We start from the raw sequence: 22,500 nt of genomic DNA on the forward strand, positions 1-22,500 counted from the left end.
ATCAGAATTCCGGTACCTACAGCGAATCAGGGGATGAGTAGCTCATAATCAGTGAGCAGCCATTTTGGGACCAGGGCCTAGCAAGGTTGGCTTAAGGCTCATGGTTTCTGTGCTATTTCAGCTTCAGACAGAGAACACACGGTCTGCTCCCTTTTCCGTGTCTCGGCGTTCGTGCCTGTGGTTCCATCTCCCCACTGCACTGTATCTTCAAAGAAGAGGCGTATGAATTGTGCATTTCTTCCAATTCAAAGATATAAGCATTTCTTTTAGATTTTTTTTTTTTAAACAAGAATTTACACAGATTCACAGGGACTGAAATAATTAGACACCTTCGATGTAAAATATGTATTAAATTTTCCATTTATCTTTTTTATTTCTGCTTGATCTGTTATTCCGGCAGCATCCGAGCGTCTCTGTGGGCAGACGGTGGAGTGCGGCAGGGGTCTGTCCGTCGGGATACTTGAGAGAAGAAAAAAAAATGATGGGGTTTATTTACGGGGCGCACAGTCCTCTCCCCCCCCCCCCCCCCCCTCGGGGGGATTCTGTCCGCCCGTTCCCTGTGAGACTCCATTGGCTGTAAATCCCACTGCATTCCATATTTGGTTCTACACGGATCGCCTCTGGTGTGTGGAGGGTGGCCGGGGTGGGGGGAGCTGGGGTGTGGGGCTGTAAGAATTTATCCCACCCCCCGGGTTTCACCCATTTTTGGCTTTAACCCTTCTGTCTCTGGTGTAATTGTTCCGGTTTAGCTTAATCACAACGTTTCCCCAAATGCACGTTTCCCCAAAATACACAGCCGTAAAATGCGTTCTGCAGCGTAGGTGCAATTTATCTCCTCGCATAAATGGGCTAATTAAGTAATGAAGAGGACAGGAATCTGTACGTCCGTCCTTCAGGAGCTGAATTTGACAGGGCCGTTGCTAGCAGAAGGCTGCATCCCCGGTCACAGTTTAAACAAAAGCGGACCTCCCCCATCCGCCTAACGGAAGACGTGGCGTCCCGAGCCCGCTGGTTCCAGACCGCCGTTTTTGTGGGCTCGGAGCCCCGCCCGCTCCCCGCTAGCGCCCGCGCGGGACGCCGGGACCCAGGAGAGCCGAATCTGCCTCCCCGTCCTCTCCGCGGCGCAGCCTGGAACAGCCCTGCGCAAATTGCATCTTCAAACGGTTTCGACATCGCTCCCCCCTGGGGACAGTGGCATACGTAGGACTGCGGCATCAGACATTATTTCTTATAAGTGTTGACACCCCCAAACCCCTCCAGCCCCCCCCACCCCACCCCACCCACCCCCCTCGCTCAGTCGCTCAGTCGATCCTTGGGATTAACATTATGGCACCGCATGGGGTGATCTGGGGAGGATGAACAAGAGAGGATTTGATCGTAAGCGTTTATGCAACTTCTGACGTTACGGCAAGATAAGCTGCCCGTAACTCGCTTCTGAAGGAGGAGGTAAAGATCCTATTGAAGGCGTCATTGCGCATTGGGCCTTTTGATAAAAGATGTTTTTATTTGAAATGCAAGCTTCTATTTCAGTCAAAATGCCTACTGACATTTTTAGGAAACCATGAAATGCCATTTAAAAATATTTAACATTTCTTGAAGGTTGGAGTATTTATAGTCCAAGATAGGAATTGTAGTAAAATTACAGAAATGTCATTCGAGGGCGTGGCTTGCGTTCTTGACATTTGAAGCTTTCATTCACTGTATTTTTCTCAAGCCAGTGAATTTACCAATAATCTGCAATTCCTAGAAGTGACGCATCAAAGCTACAGTTAAAAAACCCTTCTTTTCCAACAGCAAAGGTGTCTGATGAAGGATAATCCCAAAACAGTTTTTACAAAACCCAAAAGCATCAAATATCATTATTTCAAAGACATATTCATAAAGTAGTGGCATTGTGAGCATTGTGTAATTATGAGACATGGTATCAATGAATGGGTCTCTCTCTCTCTCTCTTTCTCTCTCTCTGTTTGTGTCTCTCTCTCTCTCTCTCTCTCTCTGTCTCAAATTCCAATTCAAAATGCTTCATCATCATGAAATACATTAGTAAATATTGCCAAAGCATACATATAGAAACATAAAAAGACATTAGAGCGTGAACCAAACGATTTCTCTCTCTCTCTCTCTTTTCAGGATCTAGATTTCTCATCACATCCACAGGAGCCTTGTATATTTTGGATGTACAGACTGAGGATGGGTTGTATAACTACCGCTGCGTCACACGGCACCGCTACACTGGGGAGACCCGACAGAGCAACAGCGCCCGTCTCTTCCTGTCAGGTGAGCCGCAGCCCCCGAACCCTGAACCCTAACCCGGCAGATCATCTGCCCCCTCTCTTTCTGTCAGGGGAACACTAACCCCCAAACCCCCAATCCCTAATCTGACCGTTCTAAGGGGCTAGTCCCTTTCTGTCAGGTGAGCCTTAACCCCTGAACTCTGAACCCTAACCCAACAGATCATCTGCTCTCCTCTCTTCCTTTCCGGTGACCCCCTAACCCCCAAACCCCCTCATCGCTAATCTGACAGTTCGAAAGGGCTAGTCTCTTTCTGTCGAGCGAGCCATGACCCTAAACCCTAAACCCTAAAGCAACAGAGCAACAGCGTTAGCTGATTTCTGTCAGATGAGACCTGCTCCCCTCACCTTAAACCCTAATCCTGGACTCTAACCCTAAACCCTACCCCCTAACCCATAAGCCCTATTCAATACTCCAAACTCTAACCTGACAGAACAACATCAACATCAATTTTTGTCAGTAGAGTCCTACAAATCATAACCGTTAACTCTGACCCTTAACCCTAAACATCCGGTCCTGACCCCTGTGGGAATGTTCTGTGATGGGCGTGGCGTTTTCACCAGGCAGCCTTTCCCTCCCCCCCCTAAGCAGACCCCACGAACTCGGAGCCAGTGATCCTGGATGGCTTCGAGCGGCGGGAGGTCATGGCCGGCCACCGGGTGGAGCTGCCCTGCAAGGCGTCGGGCCACCCCTCGCCGAAGTACCGCTGGCTGAAGGACAGCGGGCCCCTGGAGCCGGACAGCCGCTTCCGGCAGAGCGTGACGGGGCTGCTGATCGAGAGCACGCAGCCCAGCGACACGGGCAGCTACGTGTGCGAGGTGTGGAACAGCTACGGCAGCGCCGAGGTGGTCGGCCGCCTGCTGGTCAAACGTGAGTATGACGCCCCCGCCCCTCCGCTACCCGTCCGGCACCCCGACTTTGCAGCGAAACGCTCGTAGACCCCGAGTCTGGAGAGCAGCGAGACGCACCGTATTAACACACTGTACACGCAGCCTGATCACCATGAGCTCGAACCCATGTTCAACTGGCTCTCTACGTCACACCCATCGTATGTTGTGTGTTAGGTGAGTTGTGTCATAGGTGTGTTGTATGTTGTGTGTTAGGTGTGCTGTATGTTGTGTGTTAGGTGTGTTGTATGTTGTGTTTTGGCTGTCTATATTTACGCTGTCGGTTGTGTTGCATTTTTGTGCTTCTAAGTTGAGTTTTGTTTTATTATTATTGGCTTTGTACCCACCATATCTACTTGGCAGACTGTTTTTGGAATTGAGATTACTGTTCAACCAATCAATATTTTTTGACCAGATTACATGGCAAAATAAAGCAGTAAGTCACTTCAGTCTGTTAATGAAAACGTGGTCTGTTCTCCAGAGCCCCTGAAGGTGGTGGTGAGCCCGCGCAAGGTGAAGGGCAGCGTGGGTAGCCAGGTGTCGCTCTCCTGCGGCGTCAGCGGCTCGGAGGAGTACCAGCTCGCCTGGTACCGCAACGGCGAGATCATCCACCCGGGAAACAACGTGCGCATCACCGGCGGCAACCGTGAGAACCTGGTGATGGAGGGCATGGCCAAGAGCGACGGCGGGGCCTACCAGTGCTTCGCCCGCCACGGCAAGATGTCCGCCCAGGACATGGTGCAGGTCGTGCTGGAAGGTGAGCCGGGCCGAGCCCCTTTTTACTTGTCCTGAGGACGTTCTGTACCCCATTTGCGCTGTGAGCGCGCCTGTTTTAGCATGCGTAAGCAGCACGTGGTCGCTGGTGATGCCGTGTGTTAGTTAAGTTAGAAACTGCGTAGATCATAAAGCCGAAGTCTGACTCATTACAGAGACGTCCTGTGAAAGCGGCAAACCGGTCGTGCGGGCACAATGCCCCTGTAGTGTGGGGCTGGGCGTCGAGGCCGGTGTGGTGATGGGACCTGTAGTGCGGGGCTGGGGCGTGGCTATTATTAGAATATCTGCACCGACCTGACACTGCTTACCTGTGTGCGGTTGCCAGGGAAACCGTCTCCTGCGGCCATGGAACTGTATAAAGAGGATATTGGTAATCTATAATGATGCAGGGGGGAGGGAGAGAGGGGGAAAGAGGGTAGAGAGAGAACGGGGCAGAGAACGATAGAGGGAGAGGGAGCAAGAGAGTGAGAGAGAGGAGGGGTTATTAGGGTACAGTGGCAGGCAGAGATTTAGAAGCCCTCCCCCCCACTCTCTCTCCCCCCTCTCTAACGTTGATTTCCATATAAGAGCCCCAGCACCAGCAGATCAGGGCGAAGGGGAGGATGAGTGAACGAGTGGGGGTGGGGGGGGGGAGGGGGGGTGCTACAGGCAGAGAGGGGAGTCAGGCTTTATTCGCCGTGGAACAGGGGCAGGGTGGGGGGAACACGGGACAGGGGAGGAGCATGAAAGGGAACCCTGTCACCCCTGTTCTCTTAAAACCGAGCAACAGCATCTCCTCCCGGACACACGTCTGCGCCTCGCTTGTCACGCGCGTCTGTCTGCAGTGCCGGGGAGCGCCAGTCTGCCACGCGGCACTGCCAACGGGAAACGCAGCGCATCAAGGACCGCCGCGCATCACACCTGTTAGACTCTTACACCTGACAGAGAGCAGACGGAGGCGGAAAGTGAAGAGTAACAGCTTGTCAGTGTGGCACGTGGGGCTCCTCAGTGTTAGCTCAGCCTGGCTAAATAGCACACACTTCTTAAGAGAACGTAGCACTTCTTAATGTAGCAAGCTGAAATGTGTAAACCGCCACGTCAACTCTCTGAGTCACCGACCTCTCTAAGGCCTAGGAGAATCCTTATCCGTTGGTCACATTGCCCATCCAGGGAGGGACTGAATGGCGATGACATCGCAGGCCGTCGACCAATGACAGACTGGCTTTCAGTTGATGTCATCGCATCCGTCCAGTGCCCTCTTTTCTCATGGCTCTGCTTCTGCCCTCTTTCTTCTCTCCTCTTCCTTTCTACCCTCTGTCCTTTGCCCTCTTTGACCACCCGACAGACGGCACTCCAAAGATCCTGTCCACCTTCAGCGAGAAGGTGGTCAGCCCCAACGAGGTGGTGTCCCTGGTGTGCAACGTGAAGGGCACGCCCCTCCCCACCGTCACCTGGACCCTGGACGACGACCCCGTCGCCAAGGACGGCAACCACCAGACGGGGCAGATCACGCTGGTGGAGGACAACCTGCTGAGCTACCTGAACATCTCGCACACTCAGGTCCGCGACGGCGGCGTCTACCGGTGCATCGCCAACAACTCGGCGGGAGTGGTCTCCTACCAGGCTCGAATAAACGTAAGAGGTGCTTGTCAGATCAGCTCCTCCAAAAAAAAAAAAAAAACAACTACAAAAAATCACACACATAACTCATTTTGGTTATTGAAAGTTCATGCATGCCTCTTCCAAGTTTCCTAAGAAACTGCCTAACTAACGTTTTTTTTTTCTGTTTGTTTGTGTTTTACCTCAGCCCATCTCAGGATAGCATTTCTTCTCCTTTTTTTCCCTCTCTTTTCCTCCTCTTCCGTTTTGGTCACAGGTCTTTTCTGCTGGTGCTCTTTGTTTTCCTCCCTGTTCTGTTCTTTTGTTCCTCGGTGAAGGCGTCCTTGTTTCTTTCTGTCGGACTGTCGGTTTTTAGTTCTTAAATCTTTCTGTTGCCATTGGTTCTCCTCTTCTTTCGCCTTCTGTCTGTCCAGGGATACGACTGTCCCTGCGCCAGAGCGAACTTAAGCCCAAAGTCTTCCGCTACTTCAGTCAGTCAAAAGCTTTCTCAAGCTTTGTCATTCTCATAGTAACGTTGTCACCCTACAAATTGCACTGATTTAAAAAAGCAAGAAAATATTCACATCAGAAACAGCATATGAGATACAAAATCATAATGAATCATAGTCATAATTCATATTATTCTAGTACTAGTACTACTACTGCTGCTGCTGCTGCTGCTACTACTACTACTATTACTACTACTGCTACTAATAATAATAATAATAATAATAATAATAATTAATAATCTTTAGATTATCACCTGCAACCATGCATACCTCTCAAACATGTTTTCTTTCTGTTTTATGGGTTCTTTTGTTTTTGGGTTGAACTCTCCCTGCTGTTCTGTCATTCTGCATGCATATATGGCCGACCTGTTTGCATGCTACTGTCCTTCCGTCCTACATGTCTGACTGTAGACACTGCATGTTCTGTAGAACATTAACTGTGTGTGTGTGTGTGTATATGTATATCTTTGTGTGTACATGTGTGTGCGTGGTCTGCGTGGTGTGTGTGTGTGTGTGTGCATTGCTGTATATGTTTGTCTTTGCCAGACCATTTTAACATCTAATCCTTCTATCTGTTTTTTTCTTTCACCTTGGCTGCAGTTGAGTCTGAAGGCAGCTGTACACCTTCCTCTGTCAGTCTGTGCTTTCCTCGTCTTCTCTTCTTGGCTCCATATATTTTACATGTATGTCTTGTTAGATTTCCAGATCCTGCAGTTAGAACAGATGATTTGCTGGTTTTAAATGTTATGGTGTGTCATACCTTCTCCTTCATCAGATGCTATTAAACCTTCACATTTTCTTCAGTGTCAAGCTTTCAGTCCTGGTGGACTTCAGTCCATTCCCCCTTTCTAGAATCTGTTAGGGGTGAAGGAGGTTCAGTTGGTCCAGTCAGGATGGGTACATTTGGTTTGATAGCTTGCTGTACCCTTCTGTACGAACTCTGGCCGTCCGATGCCAAGACTGAGCAGCCCAGCAGGTGCTGCAGCCATCCAGGATCAGCAGCCATCTTACTGCTCAGCACGGATTACCCATGTCCTTCTGTAGCTGACTACTGGCTGAACATCCAATCAAATATGTGGAAACTGGTCACATGCCCTGATGATGTTGCTATTAGTGAAATTAGGGAATGCTGTTGCTGTGCTAATGCTATTACTGTTAGTGAATATCAGTGAATGCTAGTGAATGTCGGCAGAAAGCCCATCCTAACGACCGTCCCTCTTTCAAAGTCACAGGGATTTCCTCTTGCAGCCATGCTAGCCTTAATTATAGGCAACCCGGCCTGTCCCCCCCCCCCCCCCCCAACCCCAGGTCACGACATTGTTGCGGAAACTAGCACGTCTTGACCAGCGGTGTGGCGAACGACCGTGTGCACCCACCGATATCGTGCCTCGTTCAGGTCCGTCCCCGGGTCAGTCCTTAGCAGGCCATTAATAATGAATCAGCGCCGTGATTGCAGTGACGCACGGGGTAAAGGCAATTACTCGCTCCGCTGAGCTTTTAACGCGGCCACATAAATAAATAAATGAATAAATAAATAAATGGAACGGTAAACTATAACGCCGCGGTTAACTATGTGTGACGCACATTCAGTTTGAAACAACTGCACAGCACCGCTTGTCATACACTTGTAAACTTGAACGCATGGTTGCTGTGACGATTAAATGCGACGAACATAAGCAGCCAAGTACAATTTTTTTTTTGTCTTCATGCAGTGTAGAACGTGGTATGAAAGGCACAGGTAACTTGTCATTCCTAAAAGACTATGAAAGTACGGAGGGCTCAATACTGACTTCTGCTCACTGGGGCTGAGGTATGAATGGTGATCAGAGATTCCTTTACAGCTCTTTTATGCATGTGTGTAATTTCTCTAATTTTGCCTAATTTGCCTAATTTTCTCTAATTTCTCTAATTTTTTGTGTTTTTTTGATGAAGGATAAAGATCCAAAGTCACTGCACTCCTGAAAGGTGTTGCTTCTTGACTGGAGCCACTGCAGCCTAATACTAAGACTTTTATTGCATAAAATTTTATTGAATCATATGTATGTCGCTGAGAGCTCCCCCCGTGTTATTGGGGAGAATCAAAATTTTAAGAGTAAACCAGTGAAACTTTGACTAAATACCCAGTTTTTCTACAGTGTGCCAACGTAACTTTAACCTTTAACCTTTAACCCTTCTTTCCTCTCTCCATGAGTTCTTTCCCTTGAGTCGGCATGGAGAGGCAGAACAAGGAAAGCAGTGCTTGTGGACATTCACGCCTCACCTTTCTGAGACTTTCTCATAAACACAAACCCGCGAAACCCCGAAACCGTTTTAAAGAGAGTTTTGTCTCTTCTTGTTCCCTTTAAGGGCCTGTCAGCATCCGTCCAATGAAAAACCTCACAGCCATTGCTGGGAGGGACACCTACATTCACTGCCGCGTGATTGGCTACCCGTATTACTCCATCAAGTGGTACAAGAACGCCAACCTGCTGCCCTTCAACCACCGGCAGCGCGCGTTTGAGACCAACGGCACGCTGAAGCTGTCGGACGTGCAGAAGGACATGGACGAGGGGGAGTACACCTGCTGCGTGCTGATTCAGCCGCAGCACTACTACAACCGCAGCGTCTACGTCACCGTCAAAGGTGCGGTACGCCCCGCCCCCACTGTTGCCTCCTGAGCGATAAAATAACAGTTCACTCAGATACAAGAACTGGACAATACATGCAAGTTAGCTGGAACAGTTTACAATTTAGCACTTAGCCATTTGACAGATGCTATTGGCCTAAATAAGTTTTAGCCGAAACGACAGAACTGCATCTCACGTGATTAGAAGCAGAGTTGGGCAGTGTACATGTATGTACAGGCATACGCTCCAAACAGTGATGTCACCGGGGTGGAGGTCCAGTGAGCAAACACTGTAAATACTACCTTGTACCAATGAATTTGATTACATTGTGCAAACATTGTGGCGACTTACAGTATGTGTGCCTACTGGGATATCCCTATATTGAGCTGCTATCAACCCGTCCACTTTGTTCAGTTTGCCAAACTCGGTGTGGCTTACAGTAGGATACTGTAGTACGTAGCAAATTACATTCAGAATATGGGATGTACTGCAGAATAGAGGTTAAAGAACTGGGTTCGTAAGCAGAATTAAATGCATGTTAATGGATGATGTGGATAAATGTAGGCTTTGCCTGAGTGTATGTTGTATAGAGTGAGATCAGTTCCTTAGGAAATATGTCAACAATAAGTAATGGTAGATGTAAGGAACAGGGTTATGGTTTTTAATCTGAAAGTGAACCGGTGTGAAATTATGATGTATTATGATCTTATAGATGCTTAATTAGCTGAGAACTTATGACATAGTATCAGTTCCAGATTGGGTGTTTACTGTCCTGATGCTATATGGATAGAACTTCTTTTGTCTATCAGTGAGTGAGGCTACTCTTTGAAATATGCTCCTCCACAAATTATTTTTTTCTGTGGCTCCCTTCTCTTTTTTTAAAAGGGGGGGGGCGAGGGTGGCTGTGCGTGTGCCGTTTCCTCGGCAGCGGAGTTGGTTAATTGGCTCTGCCAGGCCCTGTGATTCTCCAGCAGTCGTGGAGAGCAGTCCCCGGAGTCCATTACTCCTGCTTTGTGGTGAATTAGATAAGTGCTGAAGTGGCGCTTATTTCAATGTTATTTTAACTCATTGATTCTCGAAAGCGACGGTTTCTAACCGCCGCTGCCGTACCCCCAGAGAGGCGCCATTTCGAAACGCGGCTGAAGCGGCTCTTCGAGCGTCCTTTACCGTGTTACTCCGCAGTCTCCGCCCCCCGCGCTGTTTCAACAGGGCGCTGCGGCTGAGAGAGCCAATTAGCTGAGGCTCGGAAAGCTGTTTTAACTCCGTTAACGTATTCTGAGATATCACTGGTTGTTGTGGCACTTTCATATATTATGTCTGTATTTTGTGTCTATGTCAGAGGTTGTTTTGGCACTTTCATATTTTCGTGTCTTCTGGAAACACTGGCTACTATCGGACAAGGAGTTCCTCATAACCTGCTTTTCCAACATGATCATGAAAATTATGATCATGAGGATGTTCATATTTTCCTTCTTTTACCTTTGCCTATTTATTTAAGGAGAAAATGGCATGTAATATTTGCTAAAATATATATGGAAAATATTATGGAAAGCCAATTAAAATGTTATATGACATACCATGAAGACTATGTTGCACATCTTTGTTTAACATCATCATCTTTAGGTTCAGTGTTTGGCCTTTGTGTAACCTTAAATGTCTTCCCCCCTGCCCCCAGTGCCCCCGTTCATCCAGCCCTTCGAGTTCCCCAGCTTCTCCATCGGCCAGCGGGTGTTCATCCCCTGCGTGGTGGTGTCGGGTGACCTGCCCATCTACATCACCTGGCACAAGGACGGCAAGCCCATCCCGGCCAGCCTGGGAGTCACCATCGACAACATCGACTTCACAAGCTCCCTGCGTATATCCAACCTCTCGGTGGAGCACAACGGCAACTACACCTGCATAGCCCGCAATGACGCTGCCACCGTCGAGCACCAGAGCCAGCTCAACGTCCGAGGTGTGAGGCCAAGCCCGGGGGGGTCTCACAGTAGGATGGGCAGGGATTGCAAGGCTTGGCTCCTAAATTAACTTGAATATCTTTACCCAAAGGCTCCTAAACTCACTTCAATATCGAGACCCAAAGGTTCCCAAACTTACTTGATTATCTATAACCAGAGGCTCCCAAACTTACATGAATATTTAGACCCAGAGGCTCCGAAACCTACTTGGTTATCTAGAACCAGAGGTTCCCATACTTACTTAAATATCTAGGCCCAAAGGTAAGATCGCAAGTTTGGCACATGTGCTGTAAGCACTTTAATCTCCAGTCCATGGCAGGGCACTGAACCAATGACCCTTGATGTTAAAGTGGAGTCTAACTTTTCTCTTCTCTTCTCTCTGTCTTGGCAAGTTCCTCCGAGGTTTGTGGTGCAGCCCCAGGACCAGGCCGGCATTTACGGCAAAGCCGTGATCCTGAACTGTTCGGCAACAGGTTCCCCAGTTCCCACAATTGTGTGGAAATACTCTAAAGGTAAAGGCACCCTACACCATCCGTCCTAACAGTGAGCCTTCAAACTGTGGCTATGTCATTGCAGAGCTGGGTGTTGGAATTTCATTTGAACAGAAATTCCACTCATCAACTGAATCAAATGAATTTCAATGGAAGTGACCCCAACTTTATTGCATATCTTAGACGTCTCTTTTTCTACAATATGAATTTGTAGAAAAAGAGAGATGCGTACTAATGGTGGTGAGTCGACCCAAAAAGAGTCAACTCCTCAACTCTTTCACTCTCAAGACTCGGAGTCGACACCCTTCCTGTGATTCAAAGAGTTGAGACGAGGTGGTGTCGACACCAAAGCAGAGATTCAGAGCCTAGACAAGGTGTACTCGACTCCCATCCAGTGATTCGAAGAGTGAAGACGTGGCGATTATTTAATTTTAACGAAAATTGGAAAACATTTTTTTAAGACATAGTTTAGCCAGAAATCAGCATTTGTCTTGCAAGGGATTGGATTGTGCTGGCAAATTGCAGGGTGGAAATCCGTGAGTTTGGAGGGCAGCATTCTGAACTTGTGTTGATGTCCGTGCTGCACAATGGTAGAAATCATAAAGTGCAGCTGGCGAGGTTGAAAAGTAATTGTTGGACGGGTCACAGTTTACAGTTGTATTTTGTCTGTTAAGTGATCGACTGATGAGCTGCAACAAAAAGGGAACTAAATACAGGTGGTTGGGATAAGCTGAGTGACTGGAAGAAAATCAGCACAGATAATTTCAGAAAACAGAAACAGGTTTTTTCTTTTTTACTATTTTTGTCAGAGTGTGACCAGCCCCGAGTTCGTTTTTTAACCAGTTTCAACCAGGTATTTTGTTTGTGGTTGTGTTTGTTTTGTCTTAAACCACTGACCACTCATCATCTTTTGTTTAAATGCATTGTTAGGATACCAAAAGTTATGTGCTGTAGCTATTATTTATGTCTTTTTCTTTGCTATGAGCTGTAGCCTATAGGCAAAATTCAAACAACGTCAGAAGGCCCAAAGAAACTTCTGGGTTATTCCTTGACTGTTTACCTATTTACTCTAGGTTTTCTCAGACGGCACTGTTAGTTTAAAATAAGAGGTGTTGATTGAGTCACATCATTTCAAATGTTCATTTTGATGGGTAGGTTTGCTAACTTAATACTAGCGACCTGTGCAGGCAGTATATGGCTTAGTGGCAGACGGCACAGAGCATTAAAGTGTGTGTAAAGTGCGTATTTAGCTAACTTACCTTTAAAAGGGCATCGACTGTCAAACTGTTTCCATGTACATTTCTTGATTAGCAATCGAGAAATTAATTGAATAACAAAAATGAGTAAATATAGCCATTTGTCAATGTGCTAGCATCCTAAAATTGTGTAGCATATGTAGTGACAGCCGGAGCGCTATTAAAAGAGGGTGTAAAGCATTGCCTTTAAACCAAACAGTACCCTCAACCTAGGTGTTTCTGTCAACTCCAAAAATCCCAGAGCCGAAATGTCACTAATGTATACTGAGACTATAGAGGTTGAGTGCGATATCTCCCTTGAGAGAACATTTTGGATGGCAGAGAGAAGGGAGGTAGCTTTAACCAAGGTCCCTGAAACAGTGTGCAGGGTTTAAATGAGAACACCAAGCCCTGAGGTTATGGATGTAAGAGAGGTCCGGTATGGCATCCCATAGGGCTACTTTGGGTCCCTTGGCTGCACTGGTACACAGCTAAAGGGCCGCTGGTGTGGTATGAAGGGCTCCTGTGGCCAGAGCTGTCTCGCTTAATGAAATCTGACAGCATCAGTCAGACCCGCCGTCACGGCGACCGTGCCGTGTCCTCGCTGCCAGTGTGTCTCTAATCTGCCCGCGCACGGGGGGAAGGCGGGCTATGCCTCCACCCTGGCCGGTGACTGGGATGGCGCTAACCCACACAGAATCACAGCGGAGCGGGGAGGTCAGGTGGAATTAGCATAGGCAGTCCTTCTCTTTGTGTTTGTAAAATCTATAACCCATGAACGTCGCCTGGTTTTGAGCCTTTGTTTTCTCTCGCTCTCTCTCTCTCTCTCTCTCTCTCTCTCACACACTCTCATACTCTGTCTCTCTCTCTCTCTCTCTCGTTCCGTCTCTGCATGTTGGGAGAGAGTAAACGGCGGCGCCACTTGACCTCTCGCTAACCACAAGCTCTTGACGGCGTTTTTAATTAAGGGCAGAAAAAACCCACAGCGTGTTAAATGTTCCCTCGTCTTTTAACGGACAACTTCGCTGCATACTAATTTCGAGGATAATTCATACTTATGCCTAACACACCGTGAGCTCACCTTCATTTGTAGCCGTTTAATTGAGAGAGTCCACTTGAGGTGTGCAGTCCTGTTTTAACTCCCAGAAGGCCCTGCTTCTTAAAGGACTAGTAGCATCAATAAAGCCTAGGGCATCTCAGTCCAGTGGCTATATTTGGAACAGAAACAATTATCTTTCTGTTAAATGCAATAGATGTGCATGTCGTTGCCTCTTTATCTCAAACTGTTTGAAGTGACAAAAATGGCGCAGCTGAATTTGAACGCACTCAAATTTCTTGGACAATCGGTGTTTTGGTCATGTGACTGATCTTCCCAAAATTGGTCAGCCATTTCCTCACCATCTGAAAATTCTGATATGCAGAACAATTAAACTCTTTACTAAAGTAAATGATTTTTGTTTGTTAAAATATGTGCACTAATAAAGTAATAGAGAAAAGAGCAGACTATCAACCTGAACCTCCCTGTTTGGACCTTAAATTCAGGAAGGAAGTATATTCTGCCCTAGGAAATTTCATTGCAAGTGGTCACTCTACATTACAAGCATCTAGGTGCTCAAGACATATCTGAACATCTGTTTGAGATATATTTGCTTTCTTGCACTCAATTATCCTCAAAAAATTTACAAAATGCAAAACACTCTTAAAATAAATCCTTTGAAACAGGAAGAGGAAGAGAAAATAAACATATACAGTTTATCTAGTACTTACAGAGGACAGTAATTTCAGCACTTTTCTAGGTTATGTCTTAAGGCTTTGGATTTACAAGTTTCAATCGTGTTTCTCCATTTCAGAATCTTCTCTTGGGATTAATATGCACATTATGTATTTAGTAATCTCCCTTTCTCAAGTTAAATTCACTGCCACATCTGCCTGGGCTTAGATTTACGTCGTAAAACCTATACATTGACAGTTTGAAATTGTTTTCAAAGCTCTCTGGCCAAATGGTTGGTTAAATCCTGATGCAAATAACAGAGATACGTTATTGTCTTTAGCTTGATCTAGAGCCAAAGTCTTGACCTACTAAAGGTCTTTCAGTGTATATGTGTGGGCCATTCTGCTATAAGCTTGCGAGTCACCACTGGATTTGAAGTATGTGCTTTAAATGTAAACCGATTTTGCTTTTGTTTTCCTCATGCTATTGACAGAGTGCTGGTCAGGATATTGCAGAAATGACTCTAATGGAAATAGGGGGATATAATTTGATACTCAAATGGATATTTATCTATTATCTCACATCAGTACTGTGCATTATGACTAAATCAAACAGGAGCTAGTACCGGGAGTTCAAAGGTCGTCCTGAGCATTTTCAGCCAATCATATCCGCTCCTTGGTCAAAAACAGTGACTAGAAAATGGCTGCATTCCCAGAGCTCAAGTGGAAGTCTAACAGTACCAGAATGTTTTGTTTTGACCACAGTTGTGACCACAGATTATTTTGACACCAGATGCTAGCTTATTTGTTACTTCTGTCCACTTTTCCTCTTTACCACTGGATGCTGGTAGCAGCTTTTTCACAGCTCAGAATGTCCATCCCCACAATTGTACTTAGTCGTACCCCTAAAATGAATTTTCATGTGATGCACTCAATTGGAGAGTTTTGGCTCCTGTTGTAAAAAAAAGGGGCTGGATCGATGAGAATGAATTAACTGCGGGTGTGGTGGGGGTTTGGTTTCATTATGGCCAATCAGATCGCCCCCCTTTCTTTTCTTTTAAAAACAATCCCCACGGCCAACTGCTAATTTCGTCCTGGCTGAAGAGCAAGCACATTATGTGCAGCTCCTTTGCAAGCCTTTCTATGAACCATTACTCATGCTAACTAAACAAAGGTAAGACTGAATAGTTTACATTTTTTATTTATATAGCATTGAAGTCCACTGCAAAAAAAAAAAATAGTAAATGAAATGTTTTAAAATTCTGAGAGCACAAAGCTGGGTGCGCAGTTGAGGGGATGGTTACAGAGTCTATGATGTCATCTCTGCAACATTGCTCTTCCTCTCTCCTCTTCCTCCTCCTCATCCGTGGTTGTTGCCCCACAGGCGCCGGTGTGCCCCAGTTCCAGCCCATCGCCCTGAATTCGGGCTTCAGGATCCAGCTGCTGCCTACGGGCTCCCTGCTCATCAAGCACGTGCTAGAGGAGGACAGCGGGTACTACCTGTGCAAAGTCAGCAACGACGTTGGAGCCGACGTCAGCAAGTCCATGTACCTCACCGTCAAAAGTAAGCCTCGCCTTCACCCGTCGTTCCGAACCAGGACAGGGATAAAGGGGGTGGGGGTGGGGTGGGAGTGCGTGTGTGGGGACGAAATATGTACTGGTGACTTGGGAGGAGGTGTGTGCTGGTGACTTGGGCTAGCTTTGCATTAAATAGCTATAGTGTTACTGAGACAATATAACATTATAGATAGAAAGTCTATTCTATTGTTTCTTGTCTACTCTATCCTTGTTCTGGCATAACATGGGGGGGGGGAGTTCATGCCCCCTCAATATTTATAGAGAATTAAGATTATGTGTGTGTGTGTTGGGGGGGGGCGGGGGTTGCAGAAACTGCAGCGGTGCCCCCCTGAAAGTTCAAATCAAACCTACACCTTTGGTTGTTGTTTTTTATGCTGGTGATTTACAATGGCTGCCATTTTCCAGAGTGCACTTAGAAGTCAGCTTTGGACAAAAGCATCAGCCAAATTAATTTATGCATCGTAAATGTAGCCCAATATAGCATGGAGCCAGAGGGGACAAAGGTTAAAAAGCAGGGCAAGAGGGGGCAGGGATGGTTCTTCAGCAAAGCTAGCTCGCAGCTTACATATATATGCTTAGAAAAAAATGTCATCAGGCAATTGGAAATCTGTGTGAAGAAAAGCCAGAGAAAATGCTCTGAAGTCTGCTCGAGTAAAGGCAAAGACAAATCACTTTGTAAAATGTGTGTGTCAACTCCTCCACTCCCCTAGTGTGTGTGTACAGTATGTGTAGTGTGTGTGTGTGTGTGTGTGTGTGTGTGTGTGTGTGTAACAGACATTACCTGGTATTTAAATGAAAGGGAGACTACACAGTCTGCCAGGTGGGTGGGGCTATCCCATGTGACACCGGCCTCACTGGCTTTAGCCAATTGCAGCATTTGGCTTCAGTCAAGAATTTCTAATTTCTTTGATTGACTGATAGAAGCCGTAGACTGAAAATACAGGGTAACTGTAAAGCTGGAGACGCAGTCAGTTGTTTGAGGGGGGGGGGTTGGTGCGGGCGGGGTCAGTGTGTCATAGACGACGGGTGGGGGAGGGGTGGGGGGGGGGGGGGGTGCGGTGGGAGGTCAAGCGGAATCGCCGCTCCGCTGCGCTCCATGGAGAGGAGAGCCACGGGCCCCCAGGCCCGGCGGGAGGGAGGTTTCTGCCTGGCTGAGTCCCGTGAGGAGAGAGGACGCGTGTCGCAAACTGTGTGTTTATCCGCCGAGAAGCCAGGCACTTATGTCCCCTCCATTACACCCTGAACTCCTTACTCAAGGCAGGGCTGCCATTTAGAAAAGTATCTGTCTCTCTCTCTCTCTCTCTCCCACTCCTACTCTCTCTCTACCACTCCTACCCTCTCTCTCTCTCCCACCCCCTCTCTCTCTCTCTCCCATTCCCACTCCCTCTCTCTCTCTGTCTCTCTCTTCCCCCCCACTCCCACTCTCTCTCCCACTCCCTCTCTCTCTCTATTTATATGTGTATATATATATATATAGATTGATAGATGGATAGATATTCTTTTACCTCTGTCTCTCTCTATGTCCCTGTCTCCTGCTTTCTTCTTTCTCTGTCTGTCTCTTTCTCTCCACCTCTTTCTCTCAACCTGCGCCTGCATCTTTCTCTTTCTCCTGCTCCCCTTCACTCTTCTCTCATCTATTGGCGGTATATTTTCACCCGTAAACAGGCACGTCTGTGTTTACCGCTAAGCCTGATTTTTCGGGGTCACACAGAGTTTATGTTGATGTGGTTGTTTTATTTTGGTTTGATGCCGCAGCGTGTCAATCTGTGGGGGGAAAAAAAGAAGCTTGGCGTTGAATGCAGTTCTGTTTGTTTTGTCTGCGTTTCGCTTTATTTTATTTTTCTGTAATCGCGTGATTTGTTTTGCCCACCGGGATTAATTTGGGCGAGAAGCGCTCTCTCTGCTGTGAGACAGCCTGCTCAGCCTGCTGAAGATCAGACCACCGAAGATCGGACCGCCCGGGCAGGTTGCTTTCAAATCAGGCGGAGTGGGGCCGCACGGCTCTCTGAGTCTGCTAATCACTCTCCGGCTACAGGACCAATCTGACGAAAGGCCAAGCACGCCGCGGCCTGCAACGGAGGCGGCTCTGCCGCTTATCCCCAGCAGGGGGCGTACCGCTCTGGGACTGTGCCGCTCTGTGTGATTACTGACGTACAGGAGAGTGGTCTGTCCATTGTGCTGTAGGAGTGAAACAGAAATGATTGCTGTGGTAATAATTTCCGACGTCAGCATATGAGATTTTCAGAACGCTAAAAAAGATACTTTAACCCTTTGAAGAATTACCCTTAGGTTTTTTTTGTGGTGTTCTAGAACTCTATTGCTTTCAGTTATTACATTACATTACAGGCATTTAGCAGACGCTCTTATCCAGAGCGACTTACACAACTTTTTACATAGCATTTTACATTGTATCCATTTATACAGCTGGATATATACTGAAGCAATTTCAGTTAAGTACCTTGCTCAAGGGTACAACGGCAGTGTCCTACCCGGGAATCGAACCTGCAACCTTTCGGTTACAAGCCCAGTTCCTTACCCACTGTGCTACACTCCGTCCGTTATCAGTAGTGATTGTTACATCAGCATTAGAATATTCAGTTCAGAACATTCTAATCATATATTTTCAATCTTACACCTTGAAGGGTTAATGGCAGAATCACAGGATCGTGATTCTTCATATCCGTGTGAAATGCAATGCTTTGACCCTGTATCAGGACAGAAGAAGAGGATGTAGCTTTCTGTACCGAGGCAGGGGGTTTTCTCACCTGTCTGAACGCTGGGTATTGCCAGACATTATTAATCAAACTCGTGAGTAATTTTTGGTTTGTGCTGACGGTGGCTTCGTCAGGAACACCTCCCTCTGCTGCTCTGATTCACAGCCCAGTCTGGCCCCCTCTCGGGGGGAGGGGTTTATTTGATGGGCTCAGATTTTGGAGCTTATTTTCCTGCTCTGCTCTTATCAGACTGGTGCAGGGACCTCCCTACAGAGAGTCTCTCTGTCTGAGACAAACACAGTTCTCCTCGGGGACACACACACACACACTCTCTCACACACACACTCACTCACTCACATACACACTTATACTCTCTCTCACTCACAAACAAACACACGCACATACGCACACCACACACACATACACACACCACGCAAACACATACACACACACACTCTCTCTCTCTCGCACACACACACATTCATATAGTCTGGTGCTCATCAATGCATGTTTATGTTATCAATGCCCGTGGCCTGGATTTACAGGAATTACAAGCAACAGCATCCGATGTGCAGAAAGTGCTGTTGACCCATCCCATGCTGTATATTGCTGTATGCCTCTTTAAATACAAGCGTTTCAAATAATAGATGGGATATAAAAAGAGGTGGGCTGGAAGGGTGACTGCATTTAAATTTGAAACCGCTGGAGTCTGAGGATGTGCCAACAGGTCAATGATATTCCATTGTTATACATTTTACTACACTTCCTATTATCCAAATATATGTACAGTAACATACAAGTTTTAAATGCGAACAACAGAATGGATAGAGTATCTTTTGAGTCAGGATCCAGTGGTGTTAGCCCTTCTACTTCTGTTTCCACTAGCTGTTAGATTTCGCTTCTAACACCGGTGTTTTTCCAACACATGAAATAATGAATGAATTAATTCATAAATTAATTCTAAAATGTTATCGCACAGTTTCACTTTTTTGTGTGCCTATATTGATATAAACGATGCTGGATTTTTAAACTGCATTATAAAGCCTTTTTTGTACTGCTATCCTGACACGACAAACATTTAAGTGTTAGGCTTACTGACGTGGGGCGACTACTGGGGCGATGCGGTGGGAACGTTCTGTGTTTTCCGTAAGGAGTGGGGAAGACAGAGAGAGCTCATTAGAGCCAACATGGAGGTTCCCGGGAGACCGGGCTTCCACAAACACGAGCCCAGCTGCTCAGGGACGCAGCACCACTGCACCTGTGCCCGCCACAACACTGTGAGCCGGCCTCCTCCGGGGAGGGCCCCGCCCTGAGTCACATGACCTGCCCCCAGTCACCTGACCTGGCCCCCTGGCTCAGAGCCTGGCTCCCAGTCGCCTATCCTGGGCCCCAGTGACATCGCAGATGTAACTGTGGATTAAAAAGATGATCGAATCTGTATTCTTAACACTTAAGCTAGTATTGCTTCCCTTCCATTGAAGCTGAAATATTGCTAATTCAATTCCTTGTCAGAAGCTAACAGAAGCCCCGGAAGGTCATGCTACTAATGAAAGCCTTCTGTTCTTAAGGAAATCAGAAGATGAAAGGAATTTAAATGCTTGGAGAAAAATGGGGGAAAATGTAAGATGTTAATGTGAGAATCGACCAGTCACATGGTGCACGTCTCTGTGTTTTGTGTGGCTATCAGCCAATATGTGTGAGTTAACTGTATGCGGATGTGACTGTGACTGTGTGTGTATGTGTGTGTGTGAGAGTGAGTGTGTGTGTGTGTTTGTGTGTGTGTGTGTGTATATGTGTGAGTGTGTTTGTGTTTGAGAAAGAATGTGTGTGTGGTGTGTGTATATGTGTGTGTGTGAGTGTGTGTGTGTGGTGTGTGTGAGTGTGTTTCTGTGTGTGTATTTGTGTGTGGTGTGTGTGTGTGTGTATGTCCCCGAGGAGAGCTGTGTTTGTCTCAGACAGAGAGACTCTCTGTAGGGAGGTCCCTGCACCAGTCTGATAAGAGCAGAGCAGGAAAATAAGCTCCAAAATCTGAGCCCATCAAATAAACCCCTCCCCCCGAGAGGGGGCCAGACCGGGCTGTGAATCAGAGCAGCAGAGGGAGGTGTTCCTGACGAAGCCACCGTCAGCACAAACCAAAAATTACTCACGAGTTTGATTAATAATGTCTGGCAGTACCCAGCGTTCAGACAGGTGAGGAAACCCTCTCCCTCCGTACAGAAATCCTCACTCTGTCCTCCGTCACTCTTCTGATATTAGCACCTCCTCTACGCCGCGATTGGTCGGGGCTGTGGCAGCGCTCCACACGTAAGCAGGTCGCCATGGAGACGGTGGGCGGGGTGCAGCACTGGGGCAGTTGAAGGCTGGGGAGGGCTGTGGGTGGGGGGGGGGTGGCCCGAGGTGTCAGGAAAGCCTCCCCAGCCGCGCACGTCTCCTTTTCCCTGGCCGTTGTCATGACGCCAGATCATTTTGGCGATGGGGGGGCGGGGTAACACGTCAGCGCTTACCGCGTCAGAGCTCGTGTCTGCGCAAAATCCCGCAGCCCCCTTTCCGGAAACATCCGGGAAAACCACGCCCGTCTCCGCTGTCTGCGTGGTGTCAGTTACGAGCGCTTGACGATGACATTAAACAGACATGGCCGCTAAAAACGTACAAATCGAACTGGGAATTCCCTTTTCTGCCCCTGCTGAAGGGAAGGCGAGGTGGCTTTCAGGACACCCCTGATACCTGTCCTCAGGATTTCGGCTTAACTGAGCTGACAAAGGGATGTCGCGCCCCGAGCGTTTCCCGGTGGGCGGAGCCAGCCCCCGGGAAGGGCGGGGTTTTTAACTGAGCGGCCCCGCGGAATTCCTGGGGCCCGGGCACGGAGCTGTGATTGGTCGATGAGGGAAGCGGCTCTCTCTCCGCGGCGGCGGCGGCCTAATTAGCGCGGGGAGAGGAGCCGTAATGGCGCCCGCGCCTTCGCCTCTTTCTTGGCCCGTCGGATGATTAACGGCTCTAATCTTCCCATGCACACCCCCCCCCCCCCACCCCCACCCCCCTTCCTCACTCTCTCCACACACACAGAGCTGGCTCACATACCTGCTCTGGTGCCAAAGAAACATTATCTTTTTGTTTGCTTGGTGTTTTTCCTTTCCAGTTGTTTTTTTTTTTCCCCCCCAGATTTGTTGTAATTTAAAGATAACGGTCTCGTTCTCGGTTCTGTTTCCTGGTAATGGCGGAGTCCTGTGTGCCCGCCCGGGCCCTGGCGGCTGGCAGGACGGCCCCGCCCGGGCCCTGGTGGCTGGCAGGACGGCCCCGTGCGCCAGGCAGGCTCTTTAGCGCTGCCACGTCTGCCCGTGCCGTTCATCAGGAGATCGCATTTCATGCCTTTTAACCCCGCTCGGCTCATAGACTCAAGATGCTTTGCTTAAAAGTGCACTTATTTGCTTGAACGAGCAAGGAAAAAAAAAGGCCATTAGTGTCCCAGCATGCACTGCTGTCTGGCTCCCTCCGCCCTCCCGCCCCCCCCCCCCCCTCCTCTCGCTCCGACCCACGCTGCTGGCCTCCAGCCTTGTCCCCATGCACGGTCCCGCTTCGTGTGTGCGTGTGTGTGTGTGTGTGTGTTTGCTTGCTCATCTGTGTGTGTGCGTGCGTGCGTGTGCATGTGAGGGACTTGTGTTTCTGTGTGTGTTTGCTTGCTCATCTGTGCGTGTGTGTGTGTGTGTGTGTGTGTGTGCATATGTGAGCATGTGAGGGGCTCATGTGGGTGTGTGTGTGCGTATGTGTGTACGTATTTGAGTGTGAGGGGCTTGTGTGTGCGTGTATGTGTGTGTGCATATGTGAGGCTCATATGTGTGTGTGTGTGCATGTTTGAGTGTGAGGGGCTTGTGTGTGTGTGCTTATTTGAGTGTGTGAGGGGCTCATGTGTGTGCACGCATGGCTATGGGAGAGCATTTATGCTTCAGCTGAACCTGTCAATACTTCAATTAGAGCTGCAGGGATGGGCTCTGGGCATGCCCTGCCCTCCAGGGTATAGCCCCCCCCCTCCCCCCAAACCACGTGCTCCAATCAAACGCAAATAAAGACTGACTGAGCCTCCTTTCTACTCATCGTCACAAGCATCTCTCTAATTTAATGAGGGATTTTTTAACATTTTTCAACAGGGGGATGGACAGTACAGCACAGAATAGTA

At 47.9% G+C, this 22,500-nt stretch overlaps 1 protein-coding gene across 2 annotated transcripts in view; it reads left to right on the top strand.

The window, feature by feature from the left end:
- dscamb (Down syndrome cell adhesion molecule b) overlaps positions 1 to 22,500 on the top strand; it is a 144,783-nt gene that overhangs the window by 87,286 nt on the left and 34,997 nt on the right. Inside the window, exons 4-11 of one of the 2 annotated variants that reach the window (XM_035385264.1) lie at positions 2,131 to 2,277; positions 2,881 to 3,162; positions 3,661 to 3,936; positions 5,278 to 5,574; positions 8,387 to 8,662; positions 10,322 to 10,600; positions 10,994 to 11,113; positions 15,422 to 15,601. In XM_035385264.1, coding sequence (XP_035241155.1) covers positions 2,131 to 2,277; positions 2,881 to 3,162; positions 3,661 to 3,936; positions 5,278 to 5,574; positions 8,387 to 8,662; positions 10,322 to 10,600; positions 10,994 to 11,113; positions 15,422 to 15,601 — 1,857 coding nt within the window. The remainder of the gene's footprint in view (positions 1 to 2,130; positions 2,278 to 2,880; positions 3,163 to 3,660; positions 3,937 to 5,277; positions 5,575 to 8,386; positions 8,663 to 10,321; positions 10,601 to 10,993; positions 11,114 to 15,421; positions 15,602 to 22,500) is intronic. The other variant, XM_035385265.1, reaches the window with a different exon arrangement.

The sequence above is a fragment of the Anguilla anguilla genome, chromosome 12, assembly GCF_013347855.1.
Source record: "Anguilla anguilla isolate fAngAng1 chromosome 12, fAngAng1.pri, whole genome shotgun sequence".
NCBI lineage: Eukaryota > Metazoa > Chordata > Actinopteri > Anguilliformes > Anguillidae > Anguilla > Anguilla anguilla.